The sequence below is a fragment of the Zootoca vivipara genome, chromosome 5 (assembly GCF_963506605.1).
Source record: "Zootoca vivipara chromosome 5, rZooViv1.1, whole genome shotgun sequence".
Classification (NCBI taxonomy): domain Eukaryota; kingdom Metazoa; phylum Chordata; class Lepidosauria; order Squamata; family Lacertidae; genus Zootoca; species Zootoca vivipara.
In genome coordinates, this window is record NC_083280.1 from 91,427,664 (window position 1) to 91,448,467 (window position 20,804).

Here is a 20,804-nt window from a genome sequence, read left to right on the forward strand (position 1 = left end):
TTCTCGAAGCTACGAACATGAGTTTGACCAAACTGCGGGAGGCAGTGGAAGACAGGAGTGCCTGGCGTGCTCTGGTCCATGGGGTCACGAAGAGTCGGACACGACTAAACGACTAAACAACAAAAGATAACAAGCAGTGGAAATGACAAACAGGCACAGAGCAGGGTAGCGGATGCCATCCTTACTCTGCAGCACGTCTTTGACAAAGGGGCATTTTAGCTGGCGAATGCCTGTACAGAACATTGCGTTTTGCATGGCATTGTGAACTGGGGATTTCCTTCTTTTCTCCCCCAAACTATTTCATTTCCCCAGAGCCAAACCTTAGCCTGTCTTTGTGCCCTAAGTGGTGTTCTTGTTTTGTACTCAAATGGGAGTGTTGCTTGCTATGAGTATTACTGGGATAATATCACAGAGGGTCACTGTTATTTCCAGGAGCTGAGCGGGGTGCCCAGCAATTGTCCCTCTCGTGCCCAGGTAATGCCTATAAATCCCGTGGGCCTGGGGCCTGAGATGGAAAGGAAGAAATGGTATACAGATGAGCAGAGAAAGTAGATGACAGCCAGCATGCAGTGAAAAGTCAGGCGGCCAACAGGAAATTGGACAAAGTTAACCACCCTTTTTCCCAGTCTACAGATTATGCTGCTGCTGAAACAGACTGTTGCAAAATGTCTTAAATTAGCATGCATTTTTTACAAGGCACTTTTCAACTACTGCTGGTGTTACAGTCACTGTTTCAGAGGAAATACATTTTGCAATTAAATGACGGGTGATAACAACACAAACAAGGGACAGGATCGCTGATCAAAAACGGTCAGGAGAAACCACTCCTGCCCAAACCAGAGTGTTATAATCACAGCATTGAACATAATCAGCAGTACTCTACTAAAAAAGAATGAAAAAGAAGCCTGTTATTGTGAAGACATAAAGTTTAGATCTATTTGAGGCTGTTAAGTGCGGGAGAATATGTCTGTATGCATGGTGTCTGTAAAACTGTGCAAAGAAAATATAGACCCCCCCCAAAAAAATAGTACTCAAAAACTGGTATCAGAACTGACGGAAAAGATTGTTTTAAAACCATAAAAATTAATATTCAATTCTAACATCCTAAAGCTGTGAAGAAAGGCAGTTGAATGTAACTGCTAAATTCATTTAAATTGCATTTAATGTACTGTATAGTATTGCTTTATTATGTATTTTTTATAACTGGTTAAAGATTTATCTTTGTGTGTTTTAATAATGTCCCTTTGAATTCATCACCCACCCCAGTGAAGAATCCTTTTGAAAAAGAAGGGATAAAAGTCAACAAATGTTCATCCCCAGCTTTGTCAGAGCTTTTTAAAAAAACAACTTGTATAGAAAATTCTAGAACAGGGGTGGCAAACTCAAATTCATCGGGGGCCGCATCAGCAGTTTGGTCACCCTCAAAGGGCCGGTTGTATCTGTAGGACTATGTGTCCACTCTTTATTATCATAAATTATTGTCACTGCATTCAATTATTACTGTTTTTTGTAATAATGTAAGTAATAACTAGCTCTGAAAGCAGAAACATAGACAGAATAATGGCAAGTAGATATTCAAATGTACAATTATTGTACAATTTATTGAAAAATGATTTTTGGTAACTGCACTGGGTGGTGGAGGCTCGCTAGGGTTTCATGCAGGACCTTTGCAGAGCTACTAGTACCTGGAGATGCTGGGGTCCTTCTGCATGCAGGACAGCTGTTCTGCCAGTGAGCCACCACCCTTCACCAAAGGGACTGGCTGAGGTTGACTCACTGGAGCTGCTCTCCTGGTTCCAGGGTTAAAGGGCCAGAAGTATAAAGCAGCATCCTATGTTTCTGAGGAGAGGGAGAGGGAGGGGAGGGGAGGGGAGGGGAGGGGAGGGAGGGAGGGAGGGAGGGAGGGAGGAAGGAAGGAAGGAAGGAAGGAAGGAAGGAAGGAAGGAAGGAAGAAAAGAGGGAGTGGGAGGGAGGGAGGGAGGAAGGAAAGAGGGGAGAGAAAGAAGAGTAGGAAATAAGGAAGGGAATAAAGAAGGAAAGAAAAAGAAAGAGGGAGAGAAGAGGGAAAGGGAGAAAGAAGGAAGGAAGGAGAGGGAAAGAAAGAATAAGAACGAGAGAGAGGAAGAAAGAAAGGGAAGGGGGGGTTGCCGCCTTGATTCAGGGCCAGAAAAGAGCGCGAAGGGACCCGACCTCCCCCCCCCCCGGCCCCAGCTGTTTGTCGGCGCTTTGTCGGCGCGGCGCTTCAGCAGCAAGGTCCCGCTGCTGGGTCCCGCTGGCTGGGGCGCTCGGCGGGCCACATGACGAGGTCTGGCGGGCCGGATTTGGCCCCCGGGCCTTGTGTTTGACACCCATGTTCTAGAAGTAATGGAGGAGTTTGCTTCCTGCTTATGAAGACGAACACTTCTCTTCTGCATTCTTTCCAGAACCAGCCCCACAGCCTTTCCACAACAAAATCTTTCCACTTCTAAGAGTATCTGTCATGACAAAACATGATTGTTTGTGCCAGAATATCATTACACACTAAGTGTCACTCTGGGAATAGAATTCATTTGTTAGATGCAGCAAGGATTATAAAAGTGGGACCAAACACGAAAACAGGTGTTGTTCTAAAGTATTTTTTTTAATTAAAAAAAAGAATAGGGGAAAAAAGTCATTTATTTTTTACTATAGTGCACCTCACCTCCCCAAGACCAATCAACTTAAACATGGGCAAAGAAAGGTTTGGTTCCTTGAAGTCACTGCTTGAAAGAAAATGAAGTTCACAAAAAAACCCACTTACTATTCTCCCAGTGAGAGGCGCCGGGGGCGGGTAGCAGGCGCTGTGTTCCCACACTGCAGGGATAATACCATTTTTTCTCCCAGTGGTTGCGCAGACCTCTGGTGGTTTGCCCATGATTCTGACCGATCATGGGCGACATGGTGGCTGTGGCTTTGGAGCAGACCCAAGGGAAAACTATAAACCCAGGCCACACCTCCTGCCTGGAGCTCAGCTGGCGCTCGGCATCCCCAGTGAGCCACCCTTCACTTTCTGCTCGGTTCTGCTCGAGGGTTAGTGAGAAGATCTCGTTTAGGACCTTGCTATAGAAGGATTTGGTTGCCATAGTCGGGGCCGGGGAGGAATTTGTCCTCCAGATGAATTGGACCGGTCTGGAGTTTATGTCTTCCTCATAGGAACTGTCACAACTTTAGTGAATAAGGCATTGGGTTGTATCCTTAGTCAAGGAAGATGGGGGACTGGGACCCTCACTCTCCATTCCAAGCAATCAGGGTACCCTGTAAAGGGCTCTGGGGGGATTCTGTCCTGATGCCCAGACAGGGGTTGACGGGCCATGACCCCCCCATTGGTGATCTTGGAGGGATCACTCTGGTTTGATGTACATAGTGAGGGTAACCCTTAAACTGGGATTAACACTTAGAATAATAGAATAATATCATAGAATAATATTATTGTAGAGTTGTAAGGGACCATGAGGGTTATCTACTTCAACACCCTGCATTGCAGGAATCTTTCGCCCAACATGGGACTCAAACCCACAACCCTGAGATTAAGGGTCTCATACTCTACCGACTGAGCTATCCCATCGAGCAATCAGACTGGGATTCAGGTTACAGTGCCTATGCCAAGACCTACTTACACCTGTAATCCATAAAATTGTGACCTATTTTATCCCCAAGCAATTATCCCATGATTCTTTCATCTTCCTATGTAAACCCCTGGCTGCTCACAGCCTCAAGGCACCTGGACCCACAACCCTATTGACTTCCCCCAAATAATACCCCCATAGGCTTCTTGAAACAATAGGTGGGTAAGGGGTTATATAAGAGATATTCTGTTGTTGAGACTTGGCAGTTTCAATTAACTAATGCTTCTAAAAATTGTCCTACAGAGTCAACCAATGTTTTCCTTCATTCCCTTTTTATTTCCCCATATTCATTATTGCAATATTCATATTGTTGTTGAGTTCTGATTTTTCTTAAAGAAAAGAAGCTTTGGGAGGTGGGCTCTTTTGAGTTGAAAAGCAGTTGCACTTAAACATTTCCCCACCAACCTTTGTCACTCCAAATCAACCACCAATCCCTACTTCCCATGAGATTCTATGCGCATGTTGCTTCTAGTATTTTATGTACTGCTAAGTGTTCCCTAGAGGCATCCACCAGTTCCTGCCTTTACTGTCCCACTGGGTTTGATTTAAAGATCAGTTTCTGCTAAAAACAAAGTCATTGATAATTACAAAGGGCTTTCCTGGGCTGGGCAATGAATATCCACTGATGTCTGTTAAGCTCTTTTACTACAACTGCATGCAAAACAAATCAATGGAGAAATATTTTCTCTGCTGGACTAATGATCCTGTCTCTTTTCCTGATTCCAAAACACTAAACAAAAATGCTCAAAGTACAGTTTGATATAGTTTGAAATCCACAAATTCCCAACAAGCGCCAAAATGGTCCTGTGCTGGTGAATTTTCAAACAGGATATTTTTTAAAAAAGCATTTCATAGAGAAAAAATGCATTTCATAGAATTGTAGAGTTGAAAAGAACCACAAGGGTCATCTACTCTGACCCCCTGCAGTGCAGGAATCTTTTGCCCAAGACGGGGCTCAAAGCCATGACCTTGAGATTAAAAGTCTCATGCTCTGCCTACTGAGCTACCAAGTGTTCAGTTGTTGCAGAAATGTGGAGAACTGAATTTCAGATTAGAAAAAGGAGAAAGTGAGAGAACCAAAACATACAGACTCACCCTTGTGTAGGCAGGGAGATTTGGAAAGCCATTTTATCTAAGAAGGGCAGGAATGGAATTTGGGGCAAATCTTGCCTACCTGGTTTTTTTAAAAAGGTTGAGCCCTACTTAAAAGGTAAAGGGACCCCTGACTGTTTGGTCCAGTCATGGACAACTCTGGGGTTTCGGTGCTCATCTCACTTTACTGGCCGAGGGAGCCGGCATACAGCTTCCGGGTCATGTGGCCAGCATGACTAAGCCGCTTCTGGCAAACCAGAGCAGCACACGGAAACACTGTTTACCTTCCCGCCAGAGCGATACCTATTTATCTACTTGCACTTTGACATGCTTTCGAACTGCTAGGTGGGCAGGAGCAGGGACCGAGCAATGGGAGCTCACCCTGTCGAGGGGATTCGAACTGCCAACCTTCTGATCGGCAAGCCTTAGGCTCAGTGGTTTAGACCAGAGCGCCACCTGCGTCCCTGAGCCCTAATTATTATTATCTTGGGGTCTAGTGGCATGGTCGTTTTTTCCAAAGAACTGTTTGGGAACACTGAAACCATAGTTCTTCTTACGACTTGGCAAGATTTATGATGTGTGTGTGTGTGTGTGTGTGTGTGTGTGTGTGTGTGTTTTGGCCCTGTACCAAGGCAGTTCTGTGTAAGCTGATCTCAGAGCTAATCCTGCTATCATCTGTTTAGTTAGTAAAGCCACAGTTCTGCTGTTCTCTTGGATCCTGCTGTGGTGCTTGGTTGAAAGCGTGGCCATGTGCGTAGATAGATGCACAAGAGACCCACTTAAGAACATTACAAAAGCATTTAAACAGCATTCCCTGGATTGTAGGTGTCTCTTCGTCTATGCTTTTTGGAGACAGCTCACTCTTTCTCTCCTCTATGTTCTCGGGTCTGTCAATCCTACAGGAAGCACTGGCTGATATCAGCTCCCTGATATCTAACCTCCTGCTTGCACATGAATCACGGAAGGGATTTCCTCAAGTACAAGTCAAGCAGTATTTTGACCCTTTCCCACAATGCCCATGCACTGAGCATGGAGGTCTGCAATCATCTCAAGCCAGTGACTGACTGATGTCCTTCTCTTTTTCCCAATGTGCATTTTGAGATTAGTTCAGAATTTGGGCTTCTGGGCTGACAGAAATCCACTTGTTTCTAGGGACTCTGTTGCTCTCTGAGGGACGTGGCCCGGTGCTCCTAGGCTGCAGTTCTGTGCATGGCTGCCTTAACCCACACCAAAATTTCAGGGAACTGGAACATGGGCGTAGGCAGGGGGCAGGAGGGGGCAGTTGCCCCCCTAGAAGCAGGGCCACTGGCCAGCCTGCCCCGCTGCCCGGTGCCGTCTCCCTTCTCCCTGGCTGGCTGTGGGGTGGATGGAGGGAAAGCCCCAGAGCCGCACAAAGCATTTGGCTGGCTTTCCCTCCGCCCGCCCCACAGCCAGCCAGGGAGAAGGGAGACGTCCCTTCTAGCCGGCTGGCTGTGGGGAGGGTGGAGGGAAAGCCAGCCAAACGCTTTGCGCCGCTCTGGGGCTTTCCCTCCAGCCGCCCCACAGCCAGCCGGCTAGAAGGAACGTCTTCCTTCTCCCTTGCTGGTTGTGGGGCGGGTGGAGGGAAAGCCAGCTTTCCCTCCACCCGCCCCGGCGATCGCGGAGGGGGGGATCAGAACAGCCCGATTTCGGGCTGATCCTGGCGCCCCCTCGCCTCTGCTGATCGCGGAGGGGGCGGAGGGGGCGGAGGGGGAGGAGGGGGTCGGAGCAGCCCGATTTTGGGCTGATCCTGGAGCCCCCTCGCCCCTGAACGACCATGGCTTTCCTTGCCCCACTGTGGCCCCTCCCCCGTGCCTTGGCCCCCCCTTGCCCCTTCCCCCCCCCCAATTTTGATCCTGGCTACGTCCCTGAACTGGAATCAGCAACATGAAAGCCTTGCCCTGGTTTGTCCCTCCTTGGGGGCGGGATGAGGAGAGAGAGAGAAGAAAAGAGGAAAGGGAAAAAAATGAGGGGCGGTTTCTCCAGCCAAGCCTTCCCTGCTGGAGTCCGTAGATGGGCATTTGGAAAGGATCCTTATATTGGGAGGGAGGGAGGGGGAGAGAGAGAGAAGCAGAGTGGAAAGAGGGGAAATACAGGACAAACTTTGAAACATTGAAATACAGGGCAATCCTATATTATGCAAGATGAGTGGCAACCCTAGCCCTGACACCTTTTCTGTTGCTACTGCTGTCTTTAATTTCCTAATTATGTACTGTAATCCTATGAGCGAATGGTTTGAATGGATGATGACTCTGCTGAAAGATCGCTAATGGAAGGACAGCAGGGTGGAAGCTGAGCTCCACGGCTATCACAGGCGAATAGGACATTAGAATCCTACCTCTATGGCACCACCAGAAAGCCGCCTTTGAGAACCAGCAATGAGAGATGCGGGGTGCATGCAGAAGTGGGGCTTGCCATGTTCATTTTCCTGATTCTAATGCTAGCACTTCTGTCCCAGATTCCAATGTTCCTTTTACGCTGCATTACCTGTTGTGTTATGGAACTAACTTTTTTTTAAAAAAAATCAATATACTGCCATGTTGCACTAAATTTCAAATGACAGGGGAAAAAAACATCTGTATGGCAGGATACCACCTGAAATTTCTTCACATGAAATTACAGCTCAAAATCCCCATGATTTTCTGGGTTAACAAAGCTTCAAACAGATTTCCCCCGGAGCAAATCTCATAGAAATGAGCACTGAACGTCTGCTAGATTCTGCTCGTTTTGCAGATGTGGCTTTTATGGTTGGGGCTAGTAGTGCAGCCCATTATATTCTTGGTGATGCTTTCACTCAGTTATCACATGAAGTCTCTATTCTAGTCTTGGCCCCTCCTCCCTCCTGCCAGCCATATACCCAACTCATAGAATCCTTGAATTGTAGAGGGTCCCTAAAGGTCATCTCCAAGGCTCCCCAGGGGGTGTGGGAATAGGGTGTTCATAGTCCCATTCATTCCCTAGCAGATTATACCATAGCACAGGGGTGGCCAACTCCCAAGAGACTGTGATCTACTCACAGAATTAAAAAACTGGCAGTGATCTACCCCCTTTTGGGGGTTCAGGTCAAAGTTAGTTGTTGAGCTTTTTTTTTAGGAAGGAGGCAGGCCCGTTTTGGGGGGGTTCGGGTTCATGTTGTTGAGTTTTTTCAGGGAGAAGGTAAAATGTTGAGCTTTTTTAGGGAAGCCACAGTTGTTCAGCTTCTTTGGGGGGAGCCAATGATCTACCAGTGATCTACCACAGACGTCCAGTGATCTACCAGTAGATCACGATCTACCTGTTGGACATGCCTGCCATAGCAGATTATGGATGTAGCAACCGAGTAATTTTGAGTAATTTTGTTGTAATTTTGAGTAATTTCGTTGTTCCCACAAAGGGACAATGACAATAAAGATATCTTATCTTATCTTATTTTATACCAGATTATCAATTATCCCTATGCATAATGGGTTGCATTCAGCTAAGTCCTATGCAGAGCAAACCCATTGAAATTCACGACCCCAAATTAATCATGTCCATTAACTTCAGTGGATCTGCTCAGAGAAGGACCAGCGATGAACCCCACACACTGTTTTTTAAATAATGACATATTTCTGAATAAACTTAATGCCAGCCTCCTTGTTGATCTCAAGAATCTGAAATATATCTCGAAGAATTTCCACTAATTTGGCATCCAACTTCTTATGGAGAATAAAAGTGCAGGAACCTGTTGCCTCCACTTTTCATCAAGTAGTTTTCTTCAATAAATGAGTCAAAATTGGCAGAGGTGAGGAGCATTTATGATAGATGGAGCTGGATTACATAGGAGCATTATTTATTATTATTATTATTATTATTATTACTATTACTACTACTACTACCGTACTACATTTGTATACCGCTCTATACTTGCAGGTCCCAGGGCAATTCACAACATAAAATCACAATATTAGAACAGCTCTATCTAAGCAAGGAAACATAAACTGATGCCTTATATCTTCATCTAGGCAACTACCAGACACCTTTCTGCTTTCTTTACCAGGGATGTTTTGCCTAAAAGATGTTCTGGGTTGTATACAACTCTGGGTTTATGGGACAAAGTCCTGAGAGGTACAAGGTTACTTGCCTTTAGAAGAAGAATAAAAAAATGGTTGCTTTTTTATATATAAAAAATAGCCTTCATCTCCTAAATGCTCTGTGCCTTTCAATCCGCATTTCATTCACAACAGCCTGCAAGGCAATCTTTTTTGTCCAGGTGCCAAAGCTCATCTCAAATGACTGCCCTATTATGGCTTTGACATATACTATAATGAATGAATACAGCAAAGGATCCATTTGTGGTTATTAAAGAGCAGCGCAACCAAAGTTTCATTTAACTACTGATGGTCCATGTAGAGCAGGGGTAGAGACTGTGAATGTGGGGTAGGTGTGCCTTGGTCTGATATAGCAAGGGACTTCTTATGTTCGTAAGTGTGACTGCATCATCGGTGTGAACATCAGAATCGTGGGCAGTGGCTGGCTTGGTGGGGCACTGGTTGAGTGCCCATGACCTCAGGAGGGCCCACGGTGCCCTGGGACTGACACCAGTGCTCAGAGGCTGCCAGCTATATAAAGGGGCTGAACTGATTGTTGGGGGGCGGGGCGGAGAGATGTCACTCAGTGTGTGTGCGAGAGAACTAGCCCTACAATGAATGAATGAATGAATGAATGAATGAATGAACTTTATTACGGTCACAGACCAGCCTAAGAAAAACATAATAAAATAGCAGTTAGGATTTAAACAGATAATTGTTAGAGCAAATAAGGACAAAGAAACAAGGCAGGGTAAAGCATGTGAATAAAATACAAGATTATGGAGTTCATGGATGAATAAAGACTGATAATTAAAACAGGTAAGAACTAAGACAAAAACAAATAAAAAACACACAGTTAAAACAACTGTAAGAGCATAAGAACTAAAAGACATGCAGTTAAAACAACTATAAGAAGTAAAACTTAAGGGGGTACAGGCATAGCTGCCAAATTCCGGCCTGAGAAATAAGGGACTAGACTGGAAGTAGCAGACCGGAAGTAGTGCTGCTGCCATTTTGAAACTGGGCGGAGCATGCTCAGAAGCTACTTTTGATGCTGCTCTGTCCTTTCCAAAATGGCCACTGCACCAGAAGTCACGCTGCAGCCATTCTGGAACTGGGCAAAGCAGCATCAAAAGTCGCTTCTGAGCATGCTCCGCCCAGTTCCAAAATGGCTGCCGCGCCAGAATAAACCGGGGAAAAACAAAAAAAAATCCATTTTTTCGGCTGGGGACAGCCGGAAAAACGGGGGTTTCCCAGGGAATACGGGAGACTTGGCAGCTATGGGTACAGGTCTTGCAATACGGGATTTCAGTTTAGGACCGGTTTGTAACACAAACCATCCTTCGGTGAATATCCATCATGGCAGCACAAAATCTAGCCTCTGAGTATGTGACATCTGGATTTTCATCCTGGAGTAGTAGGGAGATGTTAAGTTGTTCTGTACGTCCTGAGAATTTTTGCAGGATAGGCAGGATAAACCTGGACCTTGTCTATGAATTGCTGACAATGGAAGAAGACATGTTCCATTGTTTCCTGCTGCCCAGAGCCACATGGGCATTTCCTCTCCTCATATGGCATCTTCCTATATTGGCCTACAATTCTATGCTTCTAGGAAAGCTGTGTCCTCTTTTGCAGGTGGGGATAGAGAGCCAAAAGTAATGCACCAATGAACAGATCATTTAAAAGGGTGGTCTTTTCCCCGCAATTGTACTTTTCTACTGCAAAAGGCTTACTATGTTTAACACCTGCTTGTCATATAGCTGTTTAAGGCACAAGAACCCCGCTCTTCTCCAATGCCACCCCCAAACCAGGGCAGGGCAGCAGGGACAACAATAGGGTTGCCATATTTCAAAAAGTGAAAATCCGGACACAAAAGTTGTTAACGTTTTTTCGGCCGAAGTTGTTGAGATGGGTTCCCATCCATCCGGATTCTCCTGGACATGTAATCGTTTCCCACCCAGGCGCTGTTTTCGACAGCCGAATACCAGCTGTGTCCGGGAAATTCCGGATGTACGGCAGTCCTACACAACATCAAGTTTCATGAGCTGCCAATGGGTTATGTTATTGTAGGTCTTTCACCTGCTGAAGATCTTGCACATGGCATTTCTTACAGAGGGAGGGTCAAAAATGATTTAAGAGTTACAGCAGCTCTGTTCAGATGCTCATACAGTCAATATTTGAGATCTTCTGAGCACAGAGGATTTGCAATCCCCACTCAGCCATGAAGCTCTCTTGGTTCCCCTGGATCTTGTGAGGATAAAATGGAAAGGGAAAGAGCCATGTACACCACCTGGAGCTCTCTGAATAACAATTCATTTAAGTTTTTATTCTAGCAGCATCAACCCACTCCTAAGAACCCCATATTCCTCCCATGGGTGGGAAAGCAGCTAATCACCTCTTCCTGCCTATTGGTGCCACAATCAGCTTAACGAACAGCCCCCCCCCACTCCATGCGCCATCTGACTCCTGCATTTCCCTAGAAGAAACATACTCTCCAAGAGATTAACAACTACACTCCCTACTATAAAGCACATTTCTCTCTACGTCAGCATTCCCCTCCTCCACATTGTAAAACCAAGAGCACCAAAACATCTGAGCGACAGAATATATTAAAAACTAACTTCGACAACCGTATAATTTGGTATAAAAAGGTGATGAAACGCTGGAAATAAAAACACAAGCAAACCTAGGAAAACAGGCATCCTCTCCCCCCCCTCCACTCCTGATTTTTCATAGCAGGCAAAAAGCAAAACCACTTTTCCAACCTCGATAACTAGATACGCAGGTACAGGTACGCACATACATCCTCTGAAAACGTACTGTTTAAACATTTAAAAGTCACTTAATTTGTTGTTGTAAGGGAGAGAGACTACAGAGAACTTCCTCCTCTCATCAGGAGCAGTTCGTCCCCAAGCAGCCATGAAAGCGCAGGGTCTGAAGGAGCGAGTCAGGAAGCGGAGAGAGAGAGCCAGGTCTCCGGCAGCATGGGAGAGCCCCTGCTCCACTGGCGCGAAGAGAGAGAGACGGCAAGGGGGGAGAGGGAAAAGACGGAGCGTAGACCCTTTCCCCCCCGGCAGCGGAATTAAGGAGGAGGAGAAAGGGGAGGAGATTCGCTGTCCCTAGGCTATTATGTTGGTCCAAGTCGCGAAAAGGGGCAGTGCCGGATTCTGAGACAGAATAAGCGGACATGAAACCGACAGCTCACCACACTGTAAATAACATGCACCAATAAAGACTCTTTTAAAGACAAGTATGTGGAAAGTCGTTACTCAAGAGTAGCCGTAACAACCTCTGACAGTTGTGCTCACTTCTTTGGACTAGCCACCAACTTTCGTCTAAACTTATGTCACATGGCTGTTGTGAAGGCACAGGAGGTATAAAATCGCCGCAAAAGGGACATTGTGCTTTTGCTTCAACTGTCATGTTATTGTACAGCAAGAGCTATATCAAACAAAAAGAGGAAAACCTGCCGACCCTGGCAAAAAAACAACAAAAACCAAACCCACACAATACTGTAAGCCTGCCATGTGTTTTGGTGACTGAACCAACACTCAGCCCAACCTACCTCACAGGTTGTAAGAAAAACTACACATACACACCACAATTATTGAAAAATAAGTCCTGCTAAATTCAATGGGGCTTACTCCCAGATAAATAGGATTAGGATTGCAGCCTTACTTGCAGAAAAGTGAGTATAGGAAGCTGACCAAGACCAGATTCAAAACAGGCCAACCTGTCCTATTTAGAAACCCAGGAAAAATTAAACTTCCTATAGCTCTAGACTCCTTTGGAGGAAGGTGCAGAGGTATAAGTCTTATCAATAAAAATATTAAAATATTTAGAAGGAAGTACAACACATTTCAATGACATCATAAATGGAATGTACACTTTTATATTTCTCTCCAAAAATAGTTGATAGATAAAATGTATAACATCCTCCTTTTTTGCAAAAAATAATGATAATTTAAAGCCGCATGTACACTTATTATCAGCCATGAAATTGTTGAATGTGCATGCCTGGAAGGACACAGAGAGGGGAGGAAGTGGATGGGCTGTTGAGAGCTACTGCTATGCACTCAGGCAATACCATTACCAACATGCAAAGTCTGGATTGGGCAACAATGAGACAGAAGCAGAAAAGGGAGCTCTAGAAATCATGTCCTCCCTACCAAGGAGGCATGTGTTGCGGTGTGACTTGGCAACCAAACCCTGTGTTGTGGGTGGGAACGTTTGGATGGCCACAACACCCTGTTGGAGGTCCCTTGAGGCTGGGTGCAAGCTGACCAATGGGATGCCTGCTAAATGCTATCAAGAGATCTCTATTTAAGCCCATGCACATGTCCCCGAGCCTCCTCTTTTGGGCCAGTGCATCGGGACAGCTGCCCACCTCTCCCTATATTTAGGGCTTGCACGCATGACCTTGCTATGCCGTTGTGTGTCGTCTGTCGTTGGGACAGGGGTACGGCAGGAATTTCCCTCACTTGGCTGATTGGCTGGTGCCATTTGGGTTTCGCCTGTCGCGTAGCAAATCGTCACAACTTGCAAGGTTGCGGATAGGCTCTGGTTCAGGTGATAGGGGTGGCAGAACGGTCTTGCCATCCCTATGCGATGGGTATTCCGTTAAGGGAATCCAAGGACTCTATGGTTTGGTCAACGCTGAGAGGGGTTGTGCCCGTGCCTGGACCAGGGGGACATCTGGGTGGTGGACATAGCATGTCCCTGGCTTTCCGCCATTCCAAGTGTTCACCCTAGGCTGACCTATGGCAGAGCCCTGGGTCAGTGCTACCTGCAACGGTGCAGGGAGCTAGTCGAACCAGAGCCTATGCAACCACTCACTTGATTGTAATCAAAAAAAGTTGTGGCCTAAATTCTGCAAAAAACCAAACCAAAAATGTGAGTCTTGTCTGAATTTATTTGGGGGTGGTTAAAGGGTCTACACAAGGGACCCAGGTGGCGCTATGGTTAAACCACTGAGCCTAGGGCTTGCTGATTAGAAGGTCGGCGGTTCGAATCCCTGTGACGGGGTGAGCTCCTGTTGCTTGGTCTCAGCTCCTGCCCACCTAGCAGTTCGAAAGCACATCAAAATGCAAGTAGATAAATAGGAACCGCTACAGCGGGAAGGTAAACGGCGTTTCCATGTGCTGCTCTGGTTTGCCAGAAGCAGCTTTGTCATGCTGGCCACATGACCTGGAAGCTATACGCCAGCTCCCTTGGCCAATAATGCGAGATGAGTGCCGCAACCCCAGAGTCGGACACGACTGGACCTAATGGTCAGGGGTCCCTTTACCTTTACCTTAAAGGGTCTACACACACAAATCACTAGCTCTTGTGTAATATTCAAAATGTGACTTGCCCATCACATCCTTTGATTTAACTTAACTGGCTAAAACCTTGTTTGGCAGGGACTACCAGCCAGGGTAGCTCATTTCATTGACGTTTGGGGCTGGGGGTGGGGAGCTCACATTTTGTCTTAAAACGTTTGAACAAGAGCCCTTTAGGAGGTACTTACTTTGTCTGCAAAATGAAAGCTAACAGTCTGGCCTGATTTCTGGCCTCGCCCACCAGATCTTTCCTCCTACCTGTCTGTTGGCAGTTCCTCCTCTTACCTCTGCGTCTTTTTCTATCTCCAGACCAGCTTCCATCAGGTTGCTTTCAAACTCTTTCCGCTGCTCCCGTTTCGCTTCCTCCAGAGCCTCCAGCGGCCCCAGATCGATGACCTCGGCATCTGGAGGAGCTGCTTCCTGGCCTTGTGGCGGCAGCGGCTGCTGTTCAGATTGACTTTTGGCCGTCTCCCCATTAGAAATGATAGCCAAAGAAGGAGGTCTCTGCGAGAGGCTTGGAGAACCGCCGCTGGACTGGGAGGTACATTTCCGATAGTGATAAGCTAAAACATAGTCCACTTTCCTCTTGCTGTCTCGGAAGTGCATCCCACCAGGTGTGAGCCTTTCTGTGGAACCTGCTTGAGCCCCATCCAGGTAGTTGTTGATAACCTGGAGGAAAGTTCAATGAAAGTTACTGAAAGAACTTTGTGACAAATTCAAGAAAGGGAATAAACGATAAATTGCAAGAACTCAGGCCAAAAGAAGATGGATTTCAAATAAATCTTCACAAGGTTTTATTGATGTGATGCGGAGTTTAAATGGAAATCAATCCCAATGTTGAAGGCAAATAAAGGTAAATTCCAGTAAAACTCAGGACAAGGCCCTGTTTCGACTATTCTTCGTCAGCTGGAATATTGAGAAATTTGAAATGAATCTTAGAATAATTCTCCCCATAACAACAATTCATTCAGATCTCTAAACATAAAGTTTTATCATATGTAAGAGACAGAGACTATGAACATAACAGGTATATCTGTGTATATCTGTGAGTAACTAACCTTACACCAAACTTGCATTCTGTTTTCTAAATAAAAAGTTAAATTGCTTTAAATGATAAACTCTCTTAAAATAATAATCCTTATTTCAGGAATACATGTAATTTTCTACAGACAAAGTTATATTACTTATAATTAACAGAGGTAACTTACCAAGGATTCACAGGTCAAAGTGTACCAAATATGTTTGCCTTGCTAGCTCAAATTGTTTGCAGCATTTAAATGATAGAGGAAATGAGGTTGTAACAGAATTAAAGAGACAGTATTACATCTATGCGTACTGAAATGTGTCAAGACAATTTAAAGGCACAGGGTCATAGTCAAGTTAAATGTTGTTTCAAAATGCAAAGACGATTATAGAAATGGTGTAAAGTCTAGACTGTTGTTTAAACCCCATGGATGTAATGTGTTGAGGAGATGGATAAATTTGGATTCTTGTTGGAGAAGGAGTCTGTCATTGTTCATTCGCTGAAAGCGGGTTTGCGGCAATGTCCAAATTACAAAGAATGAAAGGGGACTCAGTGTCTTCCTGCCCATAAGCCATGGAGACATGTGATCCATGCAGCAACTGCAGCGATTAGCAGTTGTATGAGAGGAGTGAGACGGATGAGGCTCAAATTAAGCAGTATAGCGCAACAGAGAGCAGCAGAGGCCCTGCAGAAAGCGTCTTATGGAACAAATAACTTGAGATTATTCAAGCCAAGCCATGGACTGCAAGACACAACCCCCAGCCCCCTAAGAACATAAGAACCAATTTGCTGCATCTGCCAATTTGATGGCTCAGGAGGTCATGTCATCTAGTCAGATGCCCCTGCATACTCAACAGCAGGGCACCGGAGTGATTTCCACCCCTTTTCATTTCTCCCCTGACTCTATTTGGTAGCAGGAGGGACCTGCTATGTTATGCCCCCTAAGAAGGGTGCTCCAGTTCTTTGCTCCTGCCAGCTTGGAGCAAGAACCTGTTTACATGGCGGAAGTTGGGGAAGAAGCAAGTGAGGAGGGGGGGGGAGAGATAGTACCTTTCCTGAAGCCTCCATGTATAACGCAGAGAGAGGAGTTTGGCCTCTCTACTGTACTATAACTTCGTTGGTCTTGGTTGTGCTTGACAATCCTACCCCCCCCCCCATTCCTGCAGCCGATTCTCACCTGTTCTCAAAATTCTGTTGGTCCTGAAAGCCACAAAGCCCTGACCCTCATCAGTCTGCTTGGGGTTCTCTTCTTCCCCACACATACACATCTTTTCATTTGCAACTCCCCCCACAGAAGTTATGTTTGCTTATCCTATCTAATAGCTATTGAACGTCCCATCCTTTGTGAATGTGTCTAATCCTTTCTAAAAGCCATCTAAGCCACTTGTCATTCCCAGACCTTGTCTTAGTGAACCGGATAAGTCAATTATATATGAAGGAGTGCATCTTTTTGCCTACTGTCAATCAGCTTGACTGTGAGATCTCCAAGTCCTAATTTATGAGAAGGGGGAGCTCCTCTCTCCTCGTTGTTCATACATTTATAAATCATAGAATTGTACAGTTGGAAGAGGTCCCGAGGATCATCTAGTCCTGTGATCTACTCTCAATGTTAAAAACTGGCAGTGAGCCACCCCCTTTGGGGGGCTTCAGGTCAAATTTGTTGAGCTTTTTTTAGGGAAGAGGAAGGCCCATATTTTAGGGGTTCAGGTCTAAATTGTGTAGCTTTTTTAGGAAAGAGGAAAGCCAGTGATCTACCAGTGATCTACTGGTAGATCGTGCCTGATCTAGTCCAAACCCCTGCAATGCAGGAATTATATGTCAGAAATTATATATTTCATGAAATATGTGCCATGTTCTTCTAAATCATATTTTAATCCAGAGGTGGACAGAAAGAAGATGAAGGTTCATAGTGTTCTACTGGCCAAATTCTGGTGGACCACCAACTACCTGCTTGTTTCCAGTATTCCTTGAAATGATCCAAGTGGATCTGAGTCCAGAGCTAAGTGGACCTGGGTCTAATGCTGCAAGGTTCTTCTAATGTTCTTAAAGATATTCTTTTTTTTTAAAAAAAAAAGATTCTGAGTATTCATTCTTGCTCTATAAATTAAAAATGCATCAGTGCCTTTAACTTTAAAAATATACTATGCAAGATGGTTGGTGCTTCATCATTGCAAATCTGACCTGGGGAAATTCTATTTTGATCCTGAATACAGCAAATCAAACTCCCAGTTATGCAAAAACCCCAATAGCATTTAATTGGGCACATCTTCATGGTGCACAAGCCTCATGTTTCAGACAGGTTCTGATGCTCCTGGGGATGTTGGGAGGAATTTTTTTTTAATCATATGTAGGGGGTTAAAGAAAAACTTATCTGACTCTGAAGGGCCGCAATATTTTCAGGTCAAAGAAAATGCAGCAGATTTGTAACTCATGTCTTTACATGTTCATTTGGAAACATGTTCCACTGTGTTCTCCCCAAAAAATATATAGATAAGGATTGCAGCTTAAATGTATCTGAAAACCAGTAAAGAGTCATTTCAGTCCCACATAAACAAAGATTAGTTCTTACCTATGCAAAGAATTTCCCACAGGGAACCTGAGGGAGTTTAAAACAAACAAACAAACAAACAAACTGGAAGAGATATAAGCCATGCAGAACCTCAACATCCTCAACGTCCACATCCCCACCAGCTCTACTTCCAATTTATATACACGTGTTTGCCACGGGGGCTTCTAAGTAACTTCACGGATGTGAACCTATCAAAGTGCAGTTCTACTGTACATACAAGAAAAAGACCTGGAGAAGGTCACTGGAATGCAAGCCTCTTAGATTTCTCAGAATGGCATAGGGAGGAAGGGGAGGGACTCACTGCCGTAGCGCTTACTGCAATGATGTCCATCAAGGGCTGTTCAGTATCTCATGCTTGGTGCCACCTTCTTGCTTCTGGTGGCACAAAAGGACCTGCAGTATGCAAAACAGTGGCCTCTGAGGAACAGAGATATCAGGGATTAACTTCCAGTGCTCTGAAAGAGCTGCTCCCATGCTGCGGGAACAAGAAATCTTCAAAGGACCTGGATAGATGGGGTGAGCAACCAAGAGTGGAAAAACCGTAATTGTTCCTGAACACTGCATAACAACCCTAATTGTTAGTCCTTAGGATAAAGGTCAGCTCACTTCCCTTTCTTCAATTATTTCCAAAATTTATATAAATCATGACCAAAGCCATCTCTCTGGTGGTTAAAATGTTCATCTGCAATATGACCAGACTGCTGGCTTAAGAGGAGAAACCATTAAGGGGATGAAAGCAAAACTCGCAAAAAGTGTGCTTCAATAATAAATAGCAAAGAAATTTTATAAATAGACAGGAGATTCTCCAACTAGGAGAAATTTTCACTTTATTTTGTTTTTATTTTAAATCCTCCTATTCACTGATGAATGTGCTGACTGTAATGTGAAGCTATCATGGCTGTTCGCTGTGAGAGTGGAATGTTAGGAATGTAAGTAAGACTGTGTGGATCTCAGAAAAAACCCCACTGATTGCTGGTGTCATGCGACAACTACTGAATGATCAATTGGAAGAACTTAGAACAGAAATGCACAGAACAGTGAATAAAAATGGACTGAGGGGAAAAGAGTACTTGGGAAAAAATACTAATGGAAGATTGCCAGAATGCGAGAATGGAATGGTAAAGCTGGACGATGAAATCGAGAGGTCTTCCACATAGGTGTCTGGAGGAGTGAAACAGTCAAATGGTGGAGCTATCATGTTGGAGGAGAAGGAAACCATGAACAGAGAGATTAATAGTTATCCTGAGCTGTCAGAGACAGAGCTGCATAAAATTTGAAGTTAAATTAGAGGGAAAAGCTACTAAGTCTCTGACAACATTCTTGAAAAAAGAATGAAAGAGAAAATGAAAGCCGACTTAAAAAAGAAAAAGCAACAGGAAATGGAATTAGAAGATTTGGACTTTGATGTGAATTAATGAATAAACAATAAGCAATTATGGATTGCTGTCTCAGTATATGACCACAGCGAAGAGTCACCTGAGGGAATATAGATAAATGATGTATTGTTTCTGAATATTGGAGGCAAAGCTGTTATGTTGGACTGGGGAAAGATTACTACAGTGGTACCTCGGGTTGCAGACCCAATCCATTCCAGGGTGCCGTTCGCACCCCGAAAAGTCTGCAACCCGAGTGGAACTTTCGCGCATGTGCGAAAGTGCGATAGAGCACTTATGTGCATGCACAAAAGCAAGCAGAATGCTTCTGCACATGTGCACGCACGGCAGAACCCAGAAGTAAACATTTCCGGGTCCGCCGCATTTGCAACACGACAAAACGCAACCCGCAGCGGACGCAACACGAGCTATGACTGTATTGGCTTTTATCGATAATACTTTTCAGAAAATCTCTTTTAAACTTTTTGTGTGGAAGGTCAACAAACTTGAGATATGCAGAATGGAAGAATATTGCCTAGCAGAAGGAGGAACAGCTGGATAGCATCCTGGGGTGAACATTTCAAATACTTGCAAGAAATCTCATATATACAACTGACAGGCCCCGAGAAGCTATTTCAGCTGGTGGCCCTGTTGCAGGATATAGGGGTGCAGTATTCTGTGTACAGTTAACTTGAAGAAACAAAGCAATAAAGGCATGCCAAGTTGCTCTATGAAACTCCCAGAGCAGCAACCTTCGTTTTAATATGGCTTCAGCTTCTGTAAACTTCTAGTCAAGAGCAAGGGAATAGTGGGTGAGGAAGTTATTGTCTTGGGATAAATGAATTTGAAAACAAGTCCTTAGAAAACCCAGCCTAGCAACAGAATGCAAATAAGGATGCAATTCATTCCACGTTGACGTTAAAAGTTTTGTTTATAATGCTGTGCATTTGAGCTCTTATACACAGGACTATTTTTTAGGATGCCTCTTCCTCTCTTCTTTCAAATCTTTCCTCACTCACCCCTTAACTTTAGCCCCAGCTGCAACTTAAAACAAAGCCTAAAAACAAGTAATTGCTGATTCATCCCCGCTGCTTTCCTTTCCTTTCCCTTCCTTCATGTCTCTCACTTGTTGAAAATTTGATTGTAAGCTCTTTGAAGCAGGGATCTGCATGTTGTCGGACTCCCGCCTGCCTTTGATAGTTTATATTGCTTATAAAGGTAAAGGTAAAGGGACCCCTGACCATTAGGTCCAGTCGTGACCGACTCTGGGGTTGCGTGCTCATCTCGCATTATTGGCCGAGGGAGCCGGCGTACAGCTTCCAGGTCATGTGGCCAGCATGACAAAGCCGCTTCTGGCGAACCAGAGCAGCGCATGGAAACGCCGCTTACCTTCCCGCTGTAGCGGTCCCTATTTATCTACTTGCACTTTGACGTGCTTTCGAACTGCTAGGTTGGCAGGAGCTGGGACCGAGCAATGGGAGCTCACCCCGTCGCAGGGATTCGAACTGCCGACCTTCTGATCAGCAAGCCCTAGGCTCTGCGGTTTAACCCACAGCGCCACCTGCCTCCCTTATATTGCTTATAGCACCATATAAATCAGCTAGCTGATATACCTTTCCTTTTGTAGTCACACAGTAGTGAATAATAGCCTTTGCTTTCTTTGGAATATCCCCCCTGCCCAACAAATTAATCACCACCTTCTCTGGAGACAGGA

General features: G+C 45.0%; 1 protein-coding gene across 1 annotated transcript in view; it reads right to left on the reverse strand.

Annotated features, from left to right (window-relative positions):
• ANO2 (anoctamin 2) overlaps nt 1-14,745 on the reverse strand; it is a 137,851-nt gene extending 123,106 nt beyond the window's left edge. Inside the window, exon 1 of the mRNA XM_060275139.1 lies at nt 14,410-14,745. Within this exon, the coding sequence (XP_060131122.1) occupies nt 14,410-14,730 (321 nt within the window). The 5' untranslated portion in view covers nt 14,731-14,745. The remainder of the gene's footprint in view (nt 1-14,409) is intronic.
• Between the last annotated feature and the right edge of the window lie 6,059 nt (nt 14,746-20,804).